This window comes from Tyto alba, unplaced genomic scaffold (assembly GCF_018691265.1).
Source record: "Tyto alba isolate M040663 unplaced genomic scaffold, T.alba_DEE_v4.0 Super-Scaffold_2, whole genome shotgun sequence".
Classification (NCBI taxonomy): Eukaryota; Metazoa; Chordata; class Aves; order Strigiformes; family Tytonidae; genus Tyto; species Tyto alba.
In genome coordinates this window covers 32738936-32760559 of record NW_024881282.1, presented here as the reverse complement: position 1 = coordinate 32760559, position 21624 = coordinate 32738936, and the positions used below count along the sequence as shown (strand labels likewise).

Below are 21624 nucleotides of genomic sequence, written 5' to 3'. Positions count from 1 at the left end.
TGCTTTTGCAGAGAAGTAAGGGAGAAGGTGGATAGGGAGAAGCTGGTTTGCAGGGGTTCCTCTCATCCACCAGTCTTGGCTCTCATAGTACTGTCAGGGGAGCCAAAACAATTAATTGCATCCCTTGATGCATTTGCTCCACTTCACGGTGAACACACAGCTTCACACAATACTTCTTTGTACTAGTAATCTGGGAAGGTGGGGAAGTGAGGCAGGACCTTATCACCACAGGAAAGGAGGGATAGAGCAGCCATGGGGTGGCTGCTGCTTCCTAGAGGCTGCTTATCTTCCTTGTTCAGCCTTCACAGAAAACATTGTTCCTTGAGACGTTTCACCACTGACACCGAGGGGCATGGGGAAGACCTGAAATATCTTCATTGCCCCACATCACCCCACTACTCCCACTTCATATTCCCTTCCTCACCTACACCTCCTCCAAAGTCTGGGTGATAAAGGTGGGAGTAGGACATGCACCTCTCCACTTTTTCACCCTGCTTCTAACCCTTGTTCAGCTCCCCTGTAAAAGCCGTTTGGTGCCCCCAGCCATTTGCTGGGATGGTGTGGGAAGGGATTGGGTGAGACACGCAGGGAGAAAAAAAAAATTACAGCAGTCATCATCCCAACCATGAAGTCATGCATGCCCCGCCTTCAGCTAACGGCCTTGGCCGCAGAGCTGCTGCTGAGATGCGAGGGGAGGAGGGACCTGAGGGTGATCGTAGAGTAAAGTTCCCTCTTCCACTTCCTCCCTCCCTGCAACCTGCCGCTCTCTGCAGCACAAGGGCTGATACCCAAATTTGCCCGTCTCTCCCTGCTGTTTGCCTTGGCCTGACTTTCCTTTGCCCCGGGCGCTGTCCCCCGCCACGGGTCCGGAGACATGCAAGCCATCAAGTGTGTCGTGGTGGGAGATGGGTAGGTACCCCGCTGGTTTGCTGTGGATGCGGAGAGGGAGGGGTGGTGACAAGGGGCAAGAAAGAAGGTGACTGCTTGTTGGAACTTCCCCGGCTTTGCTTCTGACCTCCTGTATACTGCATTCCCTCTCTCACTTGCTCTTCCCACCCCAAGGCAAGGGACCTTCCTCTGGGGAGGGTGTGGAAGAGGGCAGTTTGAAGGCCATCTGCAAAAGGGGCATGGATAGTGGAGCAGGTCTGTCCCACGCACAGGAGGTGGTGGTGTGGCTGCCAGATTCAACCTGTAGGCAGGGTTCAGATTTAAAACCGGAGAGGTACAAACACTCTCCTGCAGGTGAATGGCTCCTTGAAAGCCATCTGCTCACTGGGACTGACTGGGAGAGGGCATGGCACTAAGGTCCCGATGAGATGTCTGCCAGTATCTCTGTGTTCAGCTTTTCTCAGCACGTTATCTCCGTATCGGGGTGTGGGGGAGACTGTTTGGCAAGGGGTTTCCGTGGGCACAGAGAGGAGGAATTCTTTCCACTGAGATAGGCACAAGTATATGCCACTTTGGGAGTGGGAGGCAACACAACCTTGCTTTTATAGCATGATGGCGTCACTGCTCATGTCCCCTGATCCCTGGAAATGGCCGGATCTAAGCCATCAGTAAGTGAACCGGTCAGTACTGCTGGGGGTGGGAGGGATGGGGTGGACAGGGCCTCTTCTTGCCCTGTGGGATGAGTAGTTGCAGGAGAGGGAGGGAAAGAGAGTCCACGTTTGGCACAGAGTAGGTTAATTCTTTTCCCAGCTAGGAGCTGGCCAGACTCTTATCTGGGGCAGCTATCAGGTAGCAGATGAAGAGACATTTGCAGCAGCCCTGCTCCCCACAGTCACTTCCTCCTTCAAAACTTGCCCGGGGAAGAAGACATCTGCAAACATAACAGTACATGTTAGACATATTCTCAGGGGCTGGGGCAAGGGGATATGGAGAAGGGACAAGGAAGGACAGAGCCCCAAATAAACACCACTACCTCTAAGAAAAGTCCTCTGAAGGCAGCAAGCTAGAGCTGGATGGACAACACCACCGAGCATTTATCTGTTGCCCTGTTAACCCCCCAGTTTCCCCCTCACACACTGCACCAACTCTGTAGCCATCCCTCAAGGCAGCATTCCTTTCATATCGTGGCTAACCCCACAACACGTCCTGCCCTCAACCCCTCCGACCGCAACTCCTCTTAAATGTCTTCTGTGATGACATTTTGCTTCTCGGTACACTGCACGTCCCCTCTCACCATCTTGCAACACAGCAGTCCAGTAATCTCCCCATTGCTCTAAGCTCTTAGTTCACCACCCTTCACCTCCCTCCCAGCCATACCAGCCATGTCACCCTCCCTTGGCACCACCTTACCAACCGCAGGACCTTCTGCCGTCACTCAGATAAGTCCCTCATGTTGCCCCATAGTAGTTCTGACCCCGCAGCCCCTTCCATCACACGTCACCAACCTGTTACCACTCCCTCAGTTCAGTCCGAGGAACCTGCAGATGCCACTAACCTTACCTCTTCTCTCAATAGCTTTGTTGTAACCTTCACCCCTTCACTGACTGTTTGTGCTTCTCTCTGTTCAACCACATTAAATCAAAACAGTCCCTCCTTCAACGACTGACGCACCCACAGTCCCATAGATCTCCTAAGCCATTACCTCTAGAGCTTCAAGAAGCCTCCTTGGCCCTCCCTCACTATCTCTATAAGAGGGAAGCAAGGGAGCTGGAAAAAGAGAAGGGACTGAGAGAGGAGGATCTAAGAAAGGGAGGGGGCAGAAGGAAGAAAGAAGTGTCGGAGCACACAGAAGAGCTCAATTTCCTCCTCAGCTGCCCCACAGTGCAGTGACTGAGGCAGGTGCCTCGTGATCAGGGTGAAGGTGCCAGCCGTGCCTGTCAAGGGCACACAAAAAGGCAGGGCTGCATCTCTGCAACAGGGGACTTTGCAGGTACAGCTGAGACGGTTGGAGCTTCCCCGGCAGTCGCACTCCCGCATTTTCTCCCAGGAAAGACATCTCCCTCATCCTGTGGCTGTGCTTGTAAGCTGAGGAGACAGGTTGCTCTCACCACCTCCATTTCATATGTGCTGTAAGTGAAACATGGCCAGGCTTTCCCAGGCCACACAGACCTGAGAAATAGCAGCCCAGCAGGAGAAGGATTCTCCTTCCCACACCTGTCCTAGCTGCTTTATCTTCTTCCAGTTTCTCTCCACATCTTTTCCTCACCACAGGCTTCACCTTGCCCGCAGCGCCTTCTCCTCCCCTTGATAGACTTACTGCCTCCTTTCCCACCACCTTCACACCACTGCTCTCGCCCAGTTTGGACTGTGCTCCTATCCCGGCTTATTTGCGCTCCACCCTGCTGCAACATGGGTGTGGGGGAGGCTGAGGAGAGAGGAAGCACCGTCTTCTCGCTCAGAAACACCCCCAGCAGCCTCCATCAGCCGCAGGCACCTTGCTGGGTGCTTACAGCTCTCTCTGCGGGTGATGCTGCAGCTTACCGCAGACAGGCAAGACTGGAAGGTGTTGTGGCTAAGTCAAGAAGAGGTGCCATCAAGCCCCTGGCCACAGCACCCGTAGAAGCAGGCAGGAGTGCTTGTGTCCAGGGTCTGTAACTGGCTGGGCAGCTTTGTCGTGGCGCTCCTGCACCAAAGCAATGCACCTGCCCGGGCTGTGAGCACACAGCACTGTGCACACCCTGGAAACGGGGCTCTCACCTCCATCTCAGAGTGGATGCGTTTTAGCTGAGTGATCTCTGTACCAGACGGTAAAAACAGGCCTTTGTGCTCAAAGACAACAAACAGTTCTGGGTGACATCCTGTCTTTCTTCCTGCCGGTTGTCTAACTTATGGTTATGCGCTCTCCGGGCCTGTGAATGTGTTTCTGCTTCCAGGGGTCTCCTGACAGGGCTAGCTTAGGGGTGTGGAAGGATTGATCCGTCCCCATCTCACCCTTGCAAGACTGCCTGCACTACCGTGACTTCCTGCTGTTTTTCTTTCTCTTCCAGAGCTGTGGGGAAAACCTGCCTCCTTATCAGCTACACCACCAATGCCTTCCCGGGAGAATACATCCCCACTGTGTGAGTAATGCATAAACATGTCCTGGGGTGGGTGGGAGGCATGAAAAGCAGGATGCAAAGAGGTGCAGAAACCCCTTGTTGTGCACTCTGAAGGCAGGGTTGCAATCTCTGTGCCAGCAGAGGAAAGGCTGCCAAACCAGTGAAGGTGCCTCTACACTTCAGATCTGTTAACATTCACCAGAAACACGAGTGACCTTATAAAACCCCGATATAAATTAGATATTTGGGAGACACAAACCAACTCAAGGGTCTATCTGCCAGCTACATTTACAAGTAGCAGATGGGGTCTTTCTAGGCAAAACAACCAGGCACCAGGCTATAAGATTTTAGCCAGACCCAAGAGAAAGCAGTTGGATAGGCAGGGGTACCCGCTTCCTTCTTGCAAACTGTTGGACTAAGGAGCAAGATTAGGGTTGCTTTAGTTTGGGCAGTCAGATGCATTTGTCTCCCCACAGTGCATGGGGATATGTCTGGGGATGCACGCCGCACATACTGATACCACACCACTGGGATGTGAAGTACGATTACATGATCCTTGAGGTAGGAAAAGGAGTGAGACACAGTGTGTCAGACTGACAGCTCAGGTTCAGATTCCTTGGGAAGGAAAGGTGCAGGAAAACCTCAGAGCCTCACATTTTTCTCCAGAATAATTTCCAACAGACATTGCAAAAAAACAGCCAGCAAGAACCCATCTTTTCTCAGACGCTGGTTTGTGGAAGGGCACGATCCCTTCCTAGCATGTATCCATGAAGTGGCTATGCATTTTGTGTGTCACACACCGTTTCTCCTCCTGTCTCAGGCTTGTGTCTGGGGACATGAAAGGAAGGCCATTTTCTGCTCCTGGACTGTATGCCTTGCCTTACAACGGTGGCATACGCCGTGAGCACATTCACAAAGTCTTTGTGTTGTTTCCTTCCTATCTCTGTTTTCCCTTACCTTAGCCTGAAAAAAAAAAAAAAAAAAAAAAAAAAGAAGTACCAAAAGGAACAAGAAATAAAATTTTCAAGGATGAAGGGGAGAATATCTCTATTGATTTAATATCCATTCTTTCCCCAGCATTTCTACCAAGCATGCAATCCTGATAGCTGTTCTCAAGTATTTCATGCTGGGTTGCCAAAGAGTAAGGGGACACACCTTGGCATATTGGCCTCAGTTCCAGCAGGGGTGTTGAGGACTGCAGGGCTCTGGGGGACCTACAGAGACATGGGTTCTTCTTCTTCACTTTTAAGAAGAAATCTGGGCTTTAGACCACAAAAGAAAGACAGGGGCTTGGCTAGAGCAGATACAATTGTGGGAAGAATGATGGGGAAAGAAGTGAGAAACTGAAGGGTTTATGGATCTGCAGGCGAGGTGGCAAAGGTGGAGCTGCAGCCAAGGCACCTGTCCAGGACATCTGGGTGGTGGGAAGGAGGTTGATGCTGAGTGGGAGGTCTGTAAGGTAGAGGTTCACAGGAAGCCAGCATCAGCCAGGTGAGCTGAGAAGAGGAATCACTACCCTTTGCTCCTGGGTGCACCTAGTGAATCCCACACTACTGGAAGGGCTCCCTCTTCTCCTGTTTGAGCCATGGCCTATGTCTCTGAATTTCAGGTTCGATAACTATTCTGCCAACGTGATGGTTGACAGCAAGCCTGTAAATCTGGGGCTATGGGATACTGCTGGACAAGAGGATTATGACAGGCTGAGGCCGCTCTCTTACCCGCAGACGGTGGGTCACACTCCATGCCCCTTCTCCCTTGTTCCTCCCTCAGATATGCCTCCATCCTCCACTGCAAAAACCAACGTTTGCCATTAAATGGTGACAGGACTGTTTCCGTCTCTCTCTGCCCTTTTCTGATAATACTTCTGTTGATATACAAATGCCTTGAAACCCTAAAGGTAAAATACATCTAAGTGTATTTTTGAGCCTTTATTTAAACTTCATTACTGGTATAACTTAGCAAGAAAACTGAGATCTTCAAAGATACTTATGAGCCTAACTGAAGATATTTATGAGACCGGCTGACACTGATTTCAGTGTGGGTCAGATGCCTTACACAGCCCTGGTAAAAAAACCCTCCTTTGCAAAGTTAAAGTGGCTCAGGGAATTTAGGAGCCAAGGCAGAATCTTCTCACATTTCTGTGAATCCCACTGTTCTGGCTTCTGCCTTTTAAAAGAGATCCCATGTGTGGATACATGTATTTGATCTGCTGATGCCTCAACTAAGCCCAAGCCTCTAGCAGAACAAATGGATGCCTCAGATACTGTGTTTACCAGTTTTTCAGCACGCTGAGAGAGTGATTTCAGGGTTTAAAGATCACCTTCCCTGGAGGATGTTGTTCTAAGCAGTATCTTGGCAAGCTCAGAAAGACCCTGTTGCCTCAGGCATCGCTCTGAAGGTTGCCATTGCAACCCAAAGGACTAGGAATTGAGGGCACTGTTTGTTTCAGCTAGACTGAGCCACCTAGAAGTCGGACACCTGGCACAAACTGTTTGCTTAGGCTCCTCCTGCAGTCAGCACAAGCAGGCATATTTCTCAACAACGTGCTTGCACCCACCCTGGGACACATCCCAAGGATAGGTGGGGGAACTGTTCTCCAAGGTTTTTGCCTCTGATGGTTGTGGAAGTATGGAAATGTATAGGGTGGGCCTGACACCCTTGTTTTAGCTAGGTGAAGTGGGATGAAATAAATATAAATAACCCTGAAGAACTGGTTTAGATTTTTTTTGTTTTGTTTTGTTTTTAACGGAAATCTAAATTCCGCCCTGCCCAGGAGAAGTGCTTACGTGGATAAGCAAAACTCTGCCTCATTTGGGTCCTGTGTGTGCACTTTTTGGGCTGAGCCTGGCTCTGTCTCAACAGCAGGCAAAATTATTCTGGCCTGGAAGCTCTCTGGTGTTCTGTGAGAAATGAGCAGGATGCTGTCAGGCTGTTTCCCATGAGGATGAGTGTGCCTACCACAAAAACCCCATCCTCATAGTTAAATGTTTGGCTCTTCTGATAATGGTGGCTATGGTTACGATGAGTCAGAGGAGGAAATATCCTTCTCTCCTCTAGAGGCAATTAGCAGCAGTCAGGACTGTGTTATGTTGTGAGAGACAGCTTTCCCTAGCATGACCCTCTGCTGCAGAAGGAGGATCCTTCCCACCCAGCTCTTCTCTTCCCTCCCTGCCTCCTGTCGTGCAATCCCATGTTCTCATCCTAACCCTTCACCATGGTTGTATGCCTACAGGATGTCTTCCTCATCTGCTTCTCTCTTGTCAGCCCAGCATCTTATGAAAACGTCCGTGCTAAGGTGAGACAGAGCACCCTGGTGCATCAGGGGTTGAGGAGGGTAAGATTGGTGGTGGTCCTGCAAAGAGTGACTGTGGGTGGAGACTGCTAATAGGACATCTAGCTTCAGGGAGGTAATACCTTTTCTGTGTCAGTCAAAAGGAAGTAAATATCAATCTCCTTCAGATGTCTTTTCTGGGTCGTCTCGGAGAAGGCAGCCAGCCCTATTAAGGAGCTAGAATTCATCTTGCTGGGCTATTGAGCTGTGAGACCACATGCTTATATTCTGATGGCATCTTTCAGCCAAGACTGTCCCAGCACAGACACACAGGATGAGTCCATAGGGTGTGAGAAGCAGGTACACACAGCCTTTGGATGGGAAGTGAGGGAAGAAGGGAGAGACTGATGGAGAGGAGAACAACATAGTATTTCCGTCCTACCACTTTCAGGGTTTTGCCTGAGGACCCAGTAACAAGGGCTGCTTGGGCCAGGCTATAGTGCCCAATGCTGGATGGAAGGGCTATGGGGAAGGACAAGGTGTTAGCTATCCTACTGACATTTTTTCAGGGTTGCCTCTTTGTTTCTCTTGTGCCTGTCCATATGTGTGACTTCTCACATCTTTGTCATTTTTCTCCCTTGCTAGTGGTACCCTGAGGTGCGACACCACTGCCCTAGCACTCCCATCATCCTTGTGGGCACAAAGCTGGATCTTCGTGATGACAAGGACACCCTTGAGAAGCTGAAGGAGAAGAAGCTATCCCCCATTACATATCCTCAGGGCCTTGCTCTGGCCAAGGAAATCGGTATGTGCTTGGGGCAAAATCTTGGACCTACTGAAAGGAGAGAGACAGAAGATGCCCAACCCTTCAACCTAATGAGGCTTTCATAGAGGTATCTCACAGTGCTATCTCTGAGGGACACAGGGAGACACATCGAGGACCATGGGACAAAATGCACTTCAGGAGACTCAGGAAGGAGATCTGCTCCTTGAGGAAGCCTCAACCCCTCAACCCTCTGTTTTCTGCCTCTCTAGACACCACCACCCCCACACACAAATAGACACTTGAAAATTCCCCTCCCCTTTTACTCTGCTATTTCTATCTGGGCCAATATTCTTCTGTGAAAGCTGCAGCTGCTGTGTGGGCAGAGGCCTCTACTCCACATCCGGAAAGAGGCGGAAGAGTGAGTTTTCTAACATCTCTCAGGAAGAGTTGCAACTGCAGCTTCCTGCCCCTGCCTCTGACTACCAGGGCTTATACATGCAACCCTGGGTATGCGTGTCTCACCCCACCATTCATGTCAGGGGCATCAGCTCTCTCCCATATTTCAGGACATGCACAAATGCCTGTTCCAGATAACCTCTCTTCTCGGATGCAGCACACAGAGGCAGGAGAGAGGTGGGAAACACAGCTTGAGGGAGAAGTTTTCAGGTGGAAGTTTGGAGAGGGTGCCACACCAAGATAACACAGCCAGCCTCACGCAATGGCTCTGCTCTGGCTACAAGGGTGGAGAATAGCCAAACTCTGGTCTTGTACAGCTGGCAAGCTTTGCTCTGAAGTCAAGACTGCCTGAGTGAGTGAGGGAGGTGTGTCCTGACGATGCTTAATAGCTTTGATCACCTGAGCTGTGTTTATTCAACTCACATAAGAGCCAGGTGCCTCGATTTCCAGAAGAAAGTCTCTAAGAATTTGAGGGTACAGAGTCCCAAAAGAGAGGTGCCATGTGATTTGAGATGCCACCAGAGATGGTTGAGGCCAGGCAGTCTGAATGACACTGGAGACTTGAGACCTTGTCTCAAGGCAAGACTCGTGGTGTTTAGGCGGTGTTTATGTGCCTCAGGACACTGTATAATGGGGACCGAGGGAGGAGGGTGTAGTGGCTGTGAAATGATGTGAGCCAGAAACACATTGGTGACACAGGCACGTGCGTTTCTTTCTGCTTGATGGGATCTGTGGTATTCCTCCTGTGTGTTTCTCTTCTGAGCACCCTTGGCAGCAGACTCCTGGGTACCCCCACTGCCTCCCCCCCAGTTCCCTTCCTCCCCATTACAGCAACTGCTTTCCTCCTGACAGACTCTGTGAAATACCTCGAATGCTCGGCTTTGACGCAGCGTGGCCTCAAGACGGTGTTTGATGAAGCCATCCGAGCAGTCCTCTGTCCTCAGCCCACCCGGACAAAGAAACGTGTATGCAGCCTCCTCTAAGCGAGTAAGTCTGAAAGGGATCCCTGGGAGTGGCACCAGTGGCATTTTCCTGCTCCTCAGCTCAGATGGTCAGGGCCACTGAGTTCTTATGACCTACTGTGCCTGGTGGGATGGGTCACCCTCAAAAAGAGAGAGGGAGACAGCAGTCCTGCTTGGGAAAAGGACAGGACATTGTAGGATGGAGCACACAGACCCCTGAGCCACTTCCCCCTCCTTGCTGCTTGCCCCTGGGCAGGTTTGCCCCTCTCTCCTTGTGCTGGGTGGCCCAGGATTTTCCACCTCTGTCCTCACAAAGAACTGTCTGTCACCTTCTGCCACAGAGGGAACTGCATCCAGGCTGCCTAAGGGTGACCTGCTGTGAGAGGTGTGAACATGCAGCCTTTGCCTATAGAACAAAACAACACAAAAAAAAAGGCTGTTCCCTATTCATGGCAGTTGCCCAATGGCCCTTCCTCTTACCAGGCCCTGCTGACCTTAAGGCAGGGTTTGTGTTGCTCTTCATTGGCAGGCAGCAGCTTCTCCCCTAGGGACTCCTTTACTCCTCATACTGTCCCTACCTGCCCTTCCCCTTCAGCCCAAGGCAGCAGAGGGAGGAGAGAGGCTTCAGGACAAGAGCCAAAGCTGGCCAGAGCCTGAGGAGAGAGAAGATAAAGATCTTTCTAGCTGGGACCTGGCCCCATCGTTCTACCACCGCCACCAGGGCAGAGGGAGGGAGAGCCAAAAAATAGCCAAGCTGGTTTCACAAGGTCTATCATGTTTTTGGCTACAGATCCCAGCCCCGTCCCGACGCCAGGCTCTGCCCAGCATGCAGGAGAGTGCGATGGCTCCAGCATCCCGGAGCTCAGTACCTTGTGGGGGTCACTGCGCTTTTGACTTCTGCTGGCTTGAAAGACTGTTGTGGGTCTGCAGCACTGGTTTGTCCATTTGCACAACTTCCCCACACTCACCCCACCCCAGCTGCCCCTTCCCTTCCTCACCGACCCCCGAGGTCACAACGTAGTGAATAAGACCCAATAAACAGACCGTATGTTCTTGCCACGTCCGTGATGTGTTGCACCTCGGGCGGAACGCAGCCCTGAAGAAGTGAGCGATGGGATGGCTGGGGTGGAGGCACCTGCAGTGAACACCCAGGCAGCACCGCGCTGAGTTTGGTGCTAGGGAGCCCCAGTCACTGTAAAATGAAGAGATGAGGCCTGCTTCATGCGCCGAGTTGCTAAGTTCTCAGCTGAGCCCCCTTCATTCCTCAGTAAAGTGCAGATACCGTGTGCCTGCCAAAGGCAGCAGGGTCGTTTCACCTCAGCTTTTGCCCTGCTTCTTCTCAGCCTCCATGCATTCAAAGGAAAAGTTGTCTCCCTTCCAAGACACACAGAGGATGAGATGCAGGCTTTGGGAGGGGACACCCGGGCCTCAACTCCTCTCTGTGGGGACTGCCACTGCAGGTTGCTGGGGCCACCCTTTCACTAAAACATATCTGCATTAACGCTCCCAAGCTCACGTCACAGGCGGTCGTATCGTTACTGGCACTCACTCATGCTGCCAGGCACAGGCAGAGTGAGAACACGAAGGAGGAGGGCAGGGGAAAAAAAAAAAAAAAAAAAAAAAAGAGCAAGGAATGAGTCACCAGTCCAGACAAATTGCCTCCAAGTCACTAAAATTAAGCTGAAGAGAGTGGTCCCAGCGGTACTATGGATCTGGCAGCTGTGAGCACCTGCCTTGCTGATGCATTGCAGGGACTTGAGAGCAAGAAGTGCTACAGGATGGCTGCTACTGCCACAGCTTGCGGGAGGGAGGAGGGCTCAGGGTGCAATGATTGGTGCTGCAAAATCCTGCAGTCCTAGGAGGGCAGAGACAAACTGTGGAGTTGAGCCAGCCTGCCGCTCCCCGATGCAGCACCTCTTCTGAGTGGCGGAGGCTGCTTCCTGCACACGGGTAGTGTCAGCAACAGCCCAGCCACAGTGAAGCCCCTGAGGTACCCTGCAGCCAGGGAAATTTTTGCAAATTCAGTTCCTGGTCAGATCTGAGGAAGGCAGTTAGTTCAGTGATGTGACACGTGAGCCACTGAAAATGTCCAGAGCAACCCTGGAGGACATCCTGTGGCAGCGAGTTCCACAAATGTCTGTATTGCACGTGGGCTGCTGGACGAATTGCCCAAGCCCCATCCAAAGGTAACGTAAATTGTGTCAACAGAAGTCGAGAAGAGCAGAAATTAAGTCTCTGGTGTGGGTATATACCTGTGGAAGGGCAGGAAACACAAAGCCCCTGAGACTGGGATCTAGCCTCTCTTAAACATCTTAAACATTACTCAAACCAATGAATTCTGAGTGGGTTATTACTTCCTCTCCAGCCTTGGCTCTTACCTTCTCAGTCTGCCCCATCCCTTATCACGTACAGCAATGCAGAGAGGAGAGCTTTACCACGTGCATGAAACAAAATTTATCTATCTGCCTTCCTGTGGAGGTGCACAGGCTGAGCTCTCCTTCCAACACAGTTCGAGTACTTTGCACAACCCTGCTGGGGCTGAGGCAGAGAACGGGGCAGGACTCCGAGCATTGAGGAAGCGAGCTGGAGACCTGGAAGTTGTGATCTTATGACTCCGCTTATGCTAACAAGCCCTGCAAGGAGTAGCTGTCCTGGGTAGAGCTCTGCTGTTGCATGGCTCTGTTTTCTCTAAGCCTGGCGGCTCCCTGCATGGTGCTGCAGATACCTGCTCTGCCATGACAAAGATAACCACTGGGTGCTGCCCATGCCATTCCTTCACCGGTGAGGCCTCATCTCTCTTGTGCATCTCCAAGATCTAGACTAAGGCACCCTGGCAGCTTTAAAGCCCTGTACTGCCTTCACCTGTTCACCCTTGAGCAGCACTGGCTGGACATAAAATTGCTCAAGCAGGTTTGGAAGGCCAGGTTTTAGACCCCGGCTATGTTCTGCTTTCAGAAATACTCCTTACTTCTGTAAGGCTGGAACTGGCCCTAGGAGCTCAAATTCTCATGCCAGCAGTGCCAAATGTCGACAGATGGGTGACTGCACAGCACGAGGAGTCACTGATGCTGTCTGCACGGTAGGCAAGGGGCTGAGGACTACAGGGAAGCACTTTGTGCAGGGAATGGGATGGGAAAATCCTAATTTCCTTCCTGGGAGAACTGCTTACACAGAGGAGTTTAATTTCTTGCCCTGCCCCTTTTCTTCCAGGTTCACTCCTTGCAGCAGAGATGAAATCTGGTAGGACAGTTTGGGGCTGTTGAACTGGAGCTTTTGCCCAAAGAAGGTGCAAAAGATGTGACACTGTGCATGGAGGCAGGGGAGGGAGAAAGATGAGACAGCCCCCCCCCCCCCCCGTTTGCCCAATCTGCCCTCAGCTCCATCCATTTGGAGGTGCCTGTAGGGCAGAACAGAAGGAAGAAGGGTTTGTGTGCTCAGCATCCACCCCGGTTTCTCAGCATCTTTCCAGCCAGAGGGCTTTGCCATGTCCCTGCAGCTCTGACCAGCACCGGTCCTGCCCGCAAGATCCTCGGAACACAGAATCCCCCCTCCCGTGCGCCCGTGGGCATCCACAGGGCACTTCGCTCTGCCACAACTCCCCCCCCCCCCCCCCCCCAGCCCAGGGGAGCCGAGCCGAGTCCCCCCGCTCCTGCCACGCCGCTCTCCCACCACGGAGCTGCTCCCTGCGTCCCTCCCTTCTCTCTCTCCCTATCCCTTCCACAGTCCACAGCTTCTTTCATCGCACCCCCCATACCTCCACCCTCCCCTCCCCTGCGCTCTCCCTCTCCCCTTGCCCCTCTCCCGCGCCTCCCTCTCCCCCCTTTTATCCTCCGTCCCGGTCTCTCCCCCCTCTCCCCTCCGTTCTCCTGCCCTCTCGTCCATCCCCTCCTTCTCCTGCCGGTGTTTCCGTGCGTGGCGCCCATTGGCTGCCGGTATCCGTGTCCCGGTAGCCGCCACTCCACTCCACGCCGTCTGCCCGAGCCCGGCAGACGAGCCCCCCCCACTCCCGCAGATGGAGAGGGCAGCGGGGGGGGGGGGGGGGGTGGGAAGAAAGACCCGCCGACGTGAGGGCGAGGGACGGCGCATCCCCGGGCGGCCACCAGCGGGCACGGGAGTGGGCCCCAGTCCCACACCGGTCACGGAGGGGGCGATGGGCAGGTCCAGGAGGAAGGACTTGCGTCTCCGGTAGTGCGTGGTGGGACTCGCTCCCTCCTGGGACCGCTTTGCTCAATTGCTTTTTAAGAAAGGGGAAGGGGGGAAAACATGACACGGCTTCTCCCGGTGAAGCAGAGGAAAATGTACCTCCCGACGACACGTAAGTACCAGGCGGCTCTGACCGCTCTTCCCAGATGTCTCCCGCGGGCATGAGTCCACGCAGAAGTTAACTCTGCTGCCACAGAGAAGGAAACCCGCGACACCCACCCCACCCACCCCCCCCTCCCCATCGCCCCGATCCCCCGACTCTGGCAGCTCAGCCTGGTCCCTACCAGAGAGCTCAGCCCCGAGGGGAGGCAGAGGGAGCCCTGAGCTGGCGTAGGGCCACGGGGAAACAAGGTGGACGGGAGGGGAGGGTGGCAAGAGGGGCTGCAGGTTATTGGACTCTGTGGTCCCTCCCAGCTTCTATTCCTGTTTTGTAACCAGGTCTAGGCTCAGCTTTTAGCATCCACCTCCTCCTCTCATTCAATGCAGAAATATGTTTTTTCTTTTTTTTTAATTATCTTTTTTTTTTTTTTTTTAATATGTATATATAGCACCAATTTACCATCTCTTCCTACCTCTCTGCCTTCCTCCTGCTCTCCAGATAAATGTATGGACCAGCTATGTTCTGGCAGCACCTGTTAGGGGATCCCAAGCCTCTTGCAACAGGTGCTATCCACATCCAGGGACAGACCCCAAGCAGATGCCATCACACTGTCAGTCTGAGGCCAAGGTTCCTCATCAATTCCTACCTATGTGGGTGCTGCCAAAATGGCCAGCAGAGTGGATCCAACCCAGATGAGGCACTGGTGTCCAGTGGTTGTTCTGCCAAGCCAGCCAGAATGGGTGATACAGCGTTTGAGCTGGTAGATGGTACGTGACAAAGTTAGAATGGCACAGACAGACCATGCCTGCTGAAAGACAAAGTTTCTCCACTGCAGCTGTCTGAGCAGGAAAATGAGTTTATAGTGAATCAGTGCTTTGTGTTGCATGCCTTAGTATTGTTGATAGGGCTCTTAGAGCCCTGGAGCTGAGTTTACTGTATTGCTAAACCACAGCCTGAGCAATCAGCTTTGAAGTCTGGACCCCAGACACTTCCCCAACTGCTCTCCAGCCCTAGCACAAGTGTTCCCATCCATATTTGATATTTGTAGGGCTCTGTCTCCAAATGCTTTTTTTTTTTTTTTTTTTTTTTTTGGAAATTCCTGTGCATGCAGGAGGAACATTCAGGAGGGATTCCTAACTACGCCCCCCACCTTTTAGAGGATCATCTTTTTATGAGCATACTGTTCTGGTTTCTGCCACACTTTGCAAGTATCTTTGTCCCCAGACCAGCCACTTCCATCCCCTTTCCTCCAGCAAGTGACTTGCATCCCTGGAACAGCAGTGGAAAAAAATATCAAAGGAAAGATCATCGAGCTGAGAAATACAGTTTCAAGTCACTTCCTACTCTGCCCACTCGTTGCAGCCACTCATGATGTGTGGGACAACCCAGTGCCACAGGAGCCCAGGAGACTGGCTTCCAGCAGGACAGTGTGTCACAGCCCAAGGCACCTGCAAATAAAGAAAGTCTAAACAATTCCAGTCCTTTAAATCTCATTTAAGTATAGCAGGAAACATTTATGCAATAGCCTGTAGAAACAGCCTTGAGACATAGTTGCCCAATTGTGTTTTTATGGGTCCTATCAGATGAGGTTTATTCAGCATAAGATTGGACACAACTGTAGAGTCTGTTGGGTTTGCCTATCTAATATCCAAGAAATCCATCTAAAGCTCAGGTCTCCCCTAAGGTTTCCAGAAGTTGGAATGACATCTACAAAAAAGAATAAAAGCTGTAATATGAAGACATTTGTGAAGGAAGTTGTAATGCTACAAAGAATCCCATCTGGGAGAAAAGTCTCTGGAGTGCTTCTGGCCAGCTGAAAGTAGTTAATATTGGGAGTCCTTTCCTTTGAGATCCCCAGTTTTTGTTTCAGGAAGAAAGGAGCTTCAGAGCCCCAAGAGATTTGTCAGGATTGGTAAAGGTGAGCCTCAGGGTCCCTCTTCTCTTCCACCAAGTCATCCTCCCTTCCAAGGAGCTAGTTCATCAAGAGGATGACCCTGCCAGTCCACACCTCTAGAAAATTTTGCCAGAGCTAGAGTGATCCCGAAAGCATCCCAGATTCCCTCTTCATAAGGTTTTCCAGGGTGTCTCTTATCTGGAGTATATGCTGGACAATGTATCTCACATATCTGGAGCCCCGAAAAAAGACAAAAGGCACGTCCTTCCCTTATCTGTGTCTTCTCTCCCTGCAGCTTCCCACCCAGTGTCAGCACAGAGCTGTGGGTGAATAGAGAGCTTGTTTGTTCAAGGCTCTCTCTGAGTGATCTGAGTGCTGTTTCCATGCCAAACCCTGATGTGACGGGCAATTGGGCACCTCAGATGAGGAAGGCTGGGACACTGCTTTGGTGTTGGCAGAGTCTCTTCAATTAGCAGTGTGCTGCAGGGTACGGGAGGAGAGAGAGAGTGAAAACAAGAGAGAAAGAGTCAAGAGGGATGTGGACTGATCCCTCTTGATGTACCCAAAATAATCTGGCTCTTCCTTTACTCTCAAACTGGCTTAACACAAAACCCAGCTACCCTCTAGCTCAGGTGCTGAGCTCAGCCCCTCAGCTTGGGTTGAGAGTGGAGGTGCTTTTGTTTCTGCTGGTGAGGTTAACAACCCCACAATAGCCTGGCCAGCCCCCAAAAAAAAAGCTTCAGCAAGTGGGAGATACTCAGTGAATGGGGGAACCAGTGTTGGAATGGTACTCTGTCACTGGATGCTCTTCCCCTCTTTTGACCGTAAGGCACCTGCCACTCATGAGAATCAGGCTCCTGGTGACTATGCTCACTACTGGAGCCATTAGCAGAAAATGAGAAATTTCCCTGTCTGTATCCTAGTCTGTGGTTCTTTCCCCAGATGATCTTTCCCTACATGAGAGGATCCACTGGACCGAACTGAGTCATGTCTCTGTTCCTCCATGCCCACTGTGCCTCCCAGGACTAGATAGAATCGATATTGTCCTACATCTTCCAGCAGCTGCCAACATCCACAAACTCACCTCGACTTCCCATGCCTGTCCATACCTACACACAGTTAATGTGGTGATTTTATCTGTGGCTTGTTCATCTGTCATGTCCCCAGTATCAATGGCTTTTTTCTCCTCCTCTCACCTCCAGATTGCTAACTGATCCTGCAAGGACACTGCCCCCCACCCTCTTCCCTGCCTCTGCTATGGACACTTCTGCTTTCAGCCTCCCCACGCCGGCAGTGTCGGAGGAGGGGAATGCCTCTGGCAGCTGGGCAGGCTTCACCACCCCCAACGGCTCCACCACCGCCAGCCCTGGTGTGGTTGTCAGCGGTGTCCTCATCCCCCTGGTCTACCTCATTGTCTGCGTGGTGGGGCTGGCTGGGAATTCTCTGGTCATTTACGTGGTCCTGCGGCACTCTGTGAGCGAGTCGGTGACCAATGTCTACATCTTGAACCTGGCCCTAGCTGATGAGCTCTTTATGCTGGGACTGCCATTCCTGGCTGCACAAAATGCCCTGTCCTACTGGCCATTTGGGTCTTTCATGTGCCGCCTGGTGATGGCCGTGGATGCCATCAACCAGTTCACCAGCATCTTCTGCCTGACGGTGATGAGCGTTGATCGCTACCTGGCCGTGGTCCACCCGGGGAAGTCCTCCAAATGGCGGACAGCACGGGTGGCCAAGGCTGTGAGCGCAACTGTGTGGGTGCTGTCTTCCGTGGTGGTACTGCCCGTGGTCGTCTTCTCTGACGTCCCTTTAGGGATGAGCACATGCCACATCCAGTGGCCAGAGCCTGCCTCGGTGTGGAGAGCTGGCTTCATCGTCTACACTGCCACCCTGGGCTTCTTTGGGCCACTGCTGGTGATTTGTCTCTGCTATCTTCTTATCGTTGTGAAGGTTCGTTCCTCTGGCAGGCGGGTGAGGGCTCTGTCCTCCAAGCACAAGCTTTCAGAGCGCAGAGTGACTCGCATGGTGGTGGCTGTTGTGGCTGTCTTCGTCCTTTGCTGGCTCCCCTTCTATGTCCTCAACATAATCAATGTCGTCTGCCCTCTGCCGGAGGAGCCATCCCTCTTTGGTGTCTACTTCCTCGTGGTGGTGCTTCCATACGCCAACAGCTGTGCCAATCCTATCATCTATGGCTTCCTCTCCTACCGCTTCAAGCAGGGCTTCCGGAGGGCCATCCTCAGGCCGTCCCGCCGAGTCCAGAGCCAGGAGGTGCCAGAATGCCCCCCAGACAAAACTGATGATGAAGGGGAAGAGGGTGAGATCAGCAAGATCACCCAGAATGGTAATGACAGGCAGGAGCATCCCCTAAGCGGTGGGGAAGGAGAAAGCAATGAGCAAAAACCGCTCCCTGAGGAGCCTGTGGGATGCGAAAAGAGCAACAAGTTGCATGTCAGTTATTTATGATGAAAAAGATGGTGCAGGGGAAAGAGACACTGAGACATGGGATCCCCTTCACCCTCTGTGTTTTTCCACCTCAGAGGCAATGGGTGATGTTGATACGAGGGAATGTTAAGGTCCAAGACTCTGACTGAAGATGAAGAGGGCTCCATGAACTTGTGGAAAAAAGCAAGGCATTGTTCTTGGCTTTGGAAGGGACACCTGGGGTTTGTGTGGTACCAGGTAAAGGAATGACTGCATCTGGAGAATGCTGAAGAGATGATGGGCACTGACAGTATGGAGAGAGCAAGGTCAGCTCTAGATTGCGTGACCTGTCCTTAGATGACCCAGCTATGAAGGGCATCAGCCGCCATCTGACTGTGGCACCTCAAGGAAGTCCTTAAATGGCATATACAAGTGGGCATCCCAATGCCTTGATTATCTTTCTTATAAATGTGAGAAGCAGTTCACCCTAAAAAAAAAAAACAGGAAGGAAAAATGTCCGCGATGAAGACATACCAGCCAGTTGCATGAATGGCTGACCTTTCTCTAGCTCTCCAACAAGTCTTGGGGACAACTTTCCTACCCATGCTGGTTGTGGTTGGAGAGCACTCTGACTGCTTAAAGCGTCCTCTTTCTTTCCAGGGCTCTCATGGACTCTGGGCAGGCTGATGAGACTTACCTGGGAGAGCAAATGGGACGTTTCTTTCCTGCACCTCTCATTCTTCAGGGTTTCCCTGGTGCCTCTGCACCCTGGTAGAAGGTGTAACAAGAGTAGAGAAGAAGAAAACAAGGCATGGGTTGGAGGAAGGATTTCTTACAAGCTGAAATGCCCTTTCCCTTTTCCTCTCCCTAAGCTGTATTGTAAATAAACACAAAGCCTTTGGACTTAAAAGGCCAACTGGGCAGAACCATTCTGTGTGTTTAGGGGTGGGGGGGTGCTATAGATTTGGGTCTCCTGAGAGCACACAATGTCTTTGAGATGAGTTGATCCCTGTATGGAGTAATGTTTGGCTGGTACGGGAGATCGAGGCGTGTATCAGTACAGGATGGGGGTAGGGAGCAGAGGGAGGTTGGGGGATCTCCAGCGTGTGAGAGCTATGGTTGCAGGAGTCTGGGCAATGCTAGGAACTGATTTGTCATGTGGGAAATGGTAGAGTATTTGGCTCAGGATGAAGAAGGAATGATGTGTCTGCATGTGTGCAAAGGTGGTTACGTGTGAAAGTTTGATCACCGGTCTGTACATGTATGAGAATGGCTGAACAGGATCAGAGATTGAGGAGTCAGGGTAGGTGGGAGATGTGCGTGGGTTGGGCACTGATGCTAATCTGTCTGTGGCTGTGGGGTGTGTATGAGTGTGTACAAAAGTACATAAAGGGGTATGCATGTGTATAAGTGTATACAAACACAGACAAGGAAGTATGTTTATGTCATTGTGGGATGTTTAAGTATAGATACGGTTGTGTAGGCATGCAAGTATGGAAATGTGTGCACATGTGAACGACTGGGTAAGAGTGTGAGAGCATGTGTGTTGCTTCTGTGCATCGGTTGTTGGAGGGAAGTTGTGGGTGGGCCTGTCTGAGTGTGCAGGCTAGAGGAGCAGCAACGTACGCGGGTGGGTGGGATGAAGGTCTTTCTCCCCTCTTTGGCTTCATTCCTGCAGTCTCTGTTAAATGTCTGTCTCCACACCTTGAACTTCTCCATGAATGCTGTTGCTAAGCTACAGCCACCAAGAAGACTCTCATACTAGAACCCTTGGTTATATCTGGGCACTTTTCTCCACAAATAATATTAAGAAATGTGAAGGAGAGACCCACCAGGAGGACGCATGCCTCCCAGAGGTCGGGAGATGTTGGAGAATGCAGCCCATGGAGGGTCAGTGCCAAGAGCTGGCTGGGTGATGGAAAGATGTCTCACAGGTCACTTGGGAGAAGGCATGAGATGTAAAGGGATGGCATGAGGTCAGATGTGCTGAGAAAGAAGACAAAAACCCTGGACTGGGAAGCAGAACAAGCTGCAGCAGCAGAGGATGATAGGAACAGAACCACTTTATGAGGAAGCAAGAGACAAGGTCACCCAAAGGCAATGTGAGAAGAAGCGAAGGCCTGGCAGGCATAAGGGGAACTGCAGTGCAGGGCACACAAGTTCAGGAAAGGACAGTCACAGGGCGTCAGGTGAGGAGATATTTCCTAGCCAGGCCAGAGAGCAGAGGAAGGGTGGGAAGGGACTACAAACACGACCAAGTAAAAGACATTCAGCTGTGCTCTCAGCCACCTTCCTGACAGAGAAAGATTGTCCCTGTAAATCCTTCATCCCTGCGTCTATTTGAGCCTGGGATGCTCGTGTCAAGCTGTCCATGCCTGTGGGCTCAGCCTCGGGAGCTGAGCTACCAGCGACACCACACACCTATTGCTTAGCTCCTCTTACAAAGCGCGCTTGCTCCCCTGAGCGTGGGCAGCCAGACACCCCGGAGTGCAGGCTCAACTCACAGGGAAAAGAAAATGCTTGGTAGCCAGTTTCTGTCCTCTGCTACTACTTCATATCTCCTCCTCCTCCCATCCATGCATCAGCTGCTCACACTGTGGGCCTCAGCGAGAAAAGCAGCCAAACTATTCATGCGTATGGGATACACAGTCTGTTGGACTAAAAAAGCCTCTTTTTTTTTTTTTTTTTTTTTTCCCACTTGGGGAGCTCCCACAGCATCCACTGGATGAAGCACAATCAAGAAATCCTAGCACGACGAAGATGAAGCGCCAAAGCTCCTGCCTCCATATGGAGCAACAAACAGTAGGAAGATTAAAAGCTCTGGCGACCAGGTGGTCAGGTAGATGGACAACACAGCACTTTAAATGGGGGTCTGTGTTGCTCCTTTTGCAGTGAGGAACAGGGCAAGGTGAGTGCTGGACACCACCAACTCAGCAATCACTGTAGGACAGAGGAGAAATGATCTCCTTCGCCACTGACTTAAGCTGAGACTTCATTTCTCACTCCTTTGCAGCTCCATCTGCTGCAAGTCACCACTCAAGAAACTCCACTAACTGGTTGGCTTCTTAAAATACCCACATCTCTGAAGAGCCCAAGTGCTGCAATGCCGGCACCAAGCAAGTGTGCCAAGGAGACATCATTTTGATACATGCAGTCTGAGCCCACTAGAGAGGCAGCTCTGCAGGGGAACCTGCTGGGGAAAACAACGTGTGTTCCAGGGAGGCCTGCAAAGCACCGGGGATCTTTAGTTTAAACAGGAGTTTAAAGGAAGAGGGTCACAAGCATCATGTTTTTCTGTCTTGTGTTTTCTTTTTCCCCCCTATGCTGCATCCAGTGTCATTTCACTGACAAAATGGGGAAAAAAAAAAAAAAAAAAAAAAAGGAGATGAACTGAAAATAAGTCTGGGGGAGGGAAAAGAAAAGGTGTTTTTGTCCAAAATTTGTAAGAAAATGAATGGTACAAAATTCTGCAAACTATCACCATTGATTAAAAGGCTGTTTTTCATAAGAACATGTTTGGAATGATAGATGGTACCTCGCTGTCTCCTGACCCCTGCCTCTCTCT

General features: G+C 51.5%; 2 protein-coding genes across 3 annotated transcripts; both read left to right on the top strand.

The window, feature by feature from the left end:
- The first annotated feature begins 695 nt into the window (after nucleotides 1-695).
- Nucleotides 696-10500, top strand: RAC2 (Rac family small GTPase 2). The gene is made up of 7 exons (XM_009974706.3): nucleotides 696-909; nucleotides 3936-4007; nucleotides 5596-5713; nucleotides 7219-7281; nucleotides 7903-8062; nucleotides 9332-9466; nucleotides 10232-10500. Exons 1-6 carry the CDS (start codon nucleotides 875-877, stop codon nucleotides 9460-9462), a joined length of 579 nt encoding a protein of 192 aa, XP_009973008.1. The 5' UTR covers nucleotides 696-874; the 3' UTR covers nucleotides 9463-9466; nucleotides 10232-10500.
- A 2779-nt stretch (nucleotides 10501-13279) lies between these two features.
- On the top strand, nucleotides 13280-18975 carry SSTR3 (somatostatin receptor 3). 2 transcript variants are annotated; one of them, XM_032996873.2, is made up of 3 exons: nucleotides 13280-13756; nucleotides 14243-14511; nucleotides 16841-18975. In XM_032996873.2, the coding sequence occupies exon 3, from the start codon at nucleotides 16896-16898 to the stop codon at nucleotides 18099-18101; it is 1206 nt and encodes a 401-aa protein (XP_032852764.1). In that variant the 5' UTR covers nucleotides 13280-13756; nucleotides 14243-14511; nucleotides 16841-16895; the 3' UTR covers nucleotides 18102-18975. The 2 variants fall into 2 exon arrangements, with proteins under 2 accessions (XP_032852764.1, XP_032852763.1); XM_032996872.2 differs by lacking the exon at nucleotides 14243-14511.
- Nucleotides 18976-21624: the final 2649 nt, after the last annotated feature.

What these genes read in the sequence shown, in the direction of transcription:
- RAC2 (XM_009974706.3), top strand. Translation starts at nt 875, where the DNA reads ATGCAAGCCATCAAGTGTGTCGTGGTGGGAGATGG. An exon ending in ATGAAAACGTCCGTGCTAAG is followed by an intron (nt 7,282 to 7,902) that starts GTGAGACAGAGC and finishes CTCCCTTGCTAG; the next exon opens with TGGTACCCTGAGGTGCGACA. An exon ending in TGCTCTGGCCAAGGAAATCG is followed by an intron (nt 8,063 to 9,331) that starts GTATGTGCTTGG and finishes TCCTCCTGACAG; the next exon opens with ACTCTGTGAAATACCTCGAA.
- SSTR3 (XM_032996872.2), top strand. Translation starts at nt 16,896, where the DNA reads ATGGACACTTCTGCTTTCAGCCTCCCCACGCCGGCAGTGTCGGAGGAG.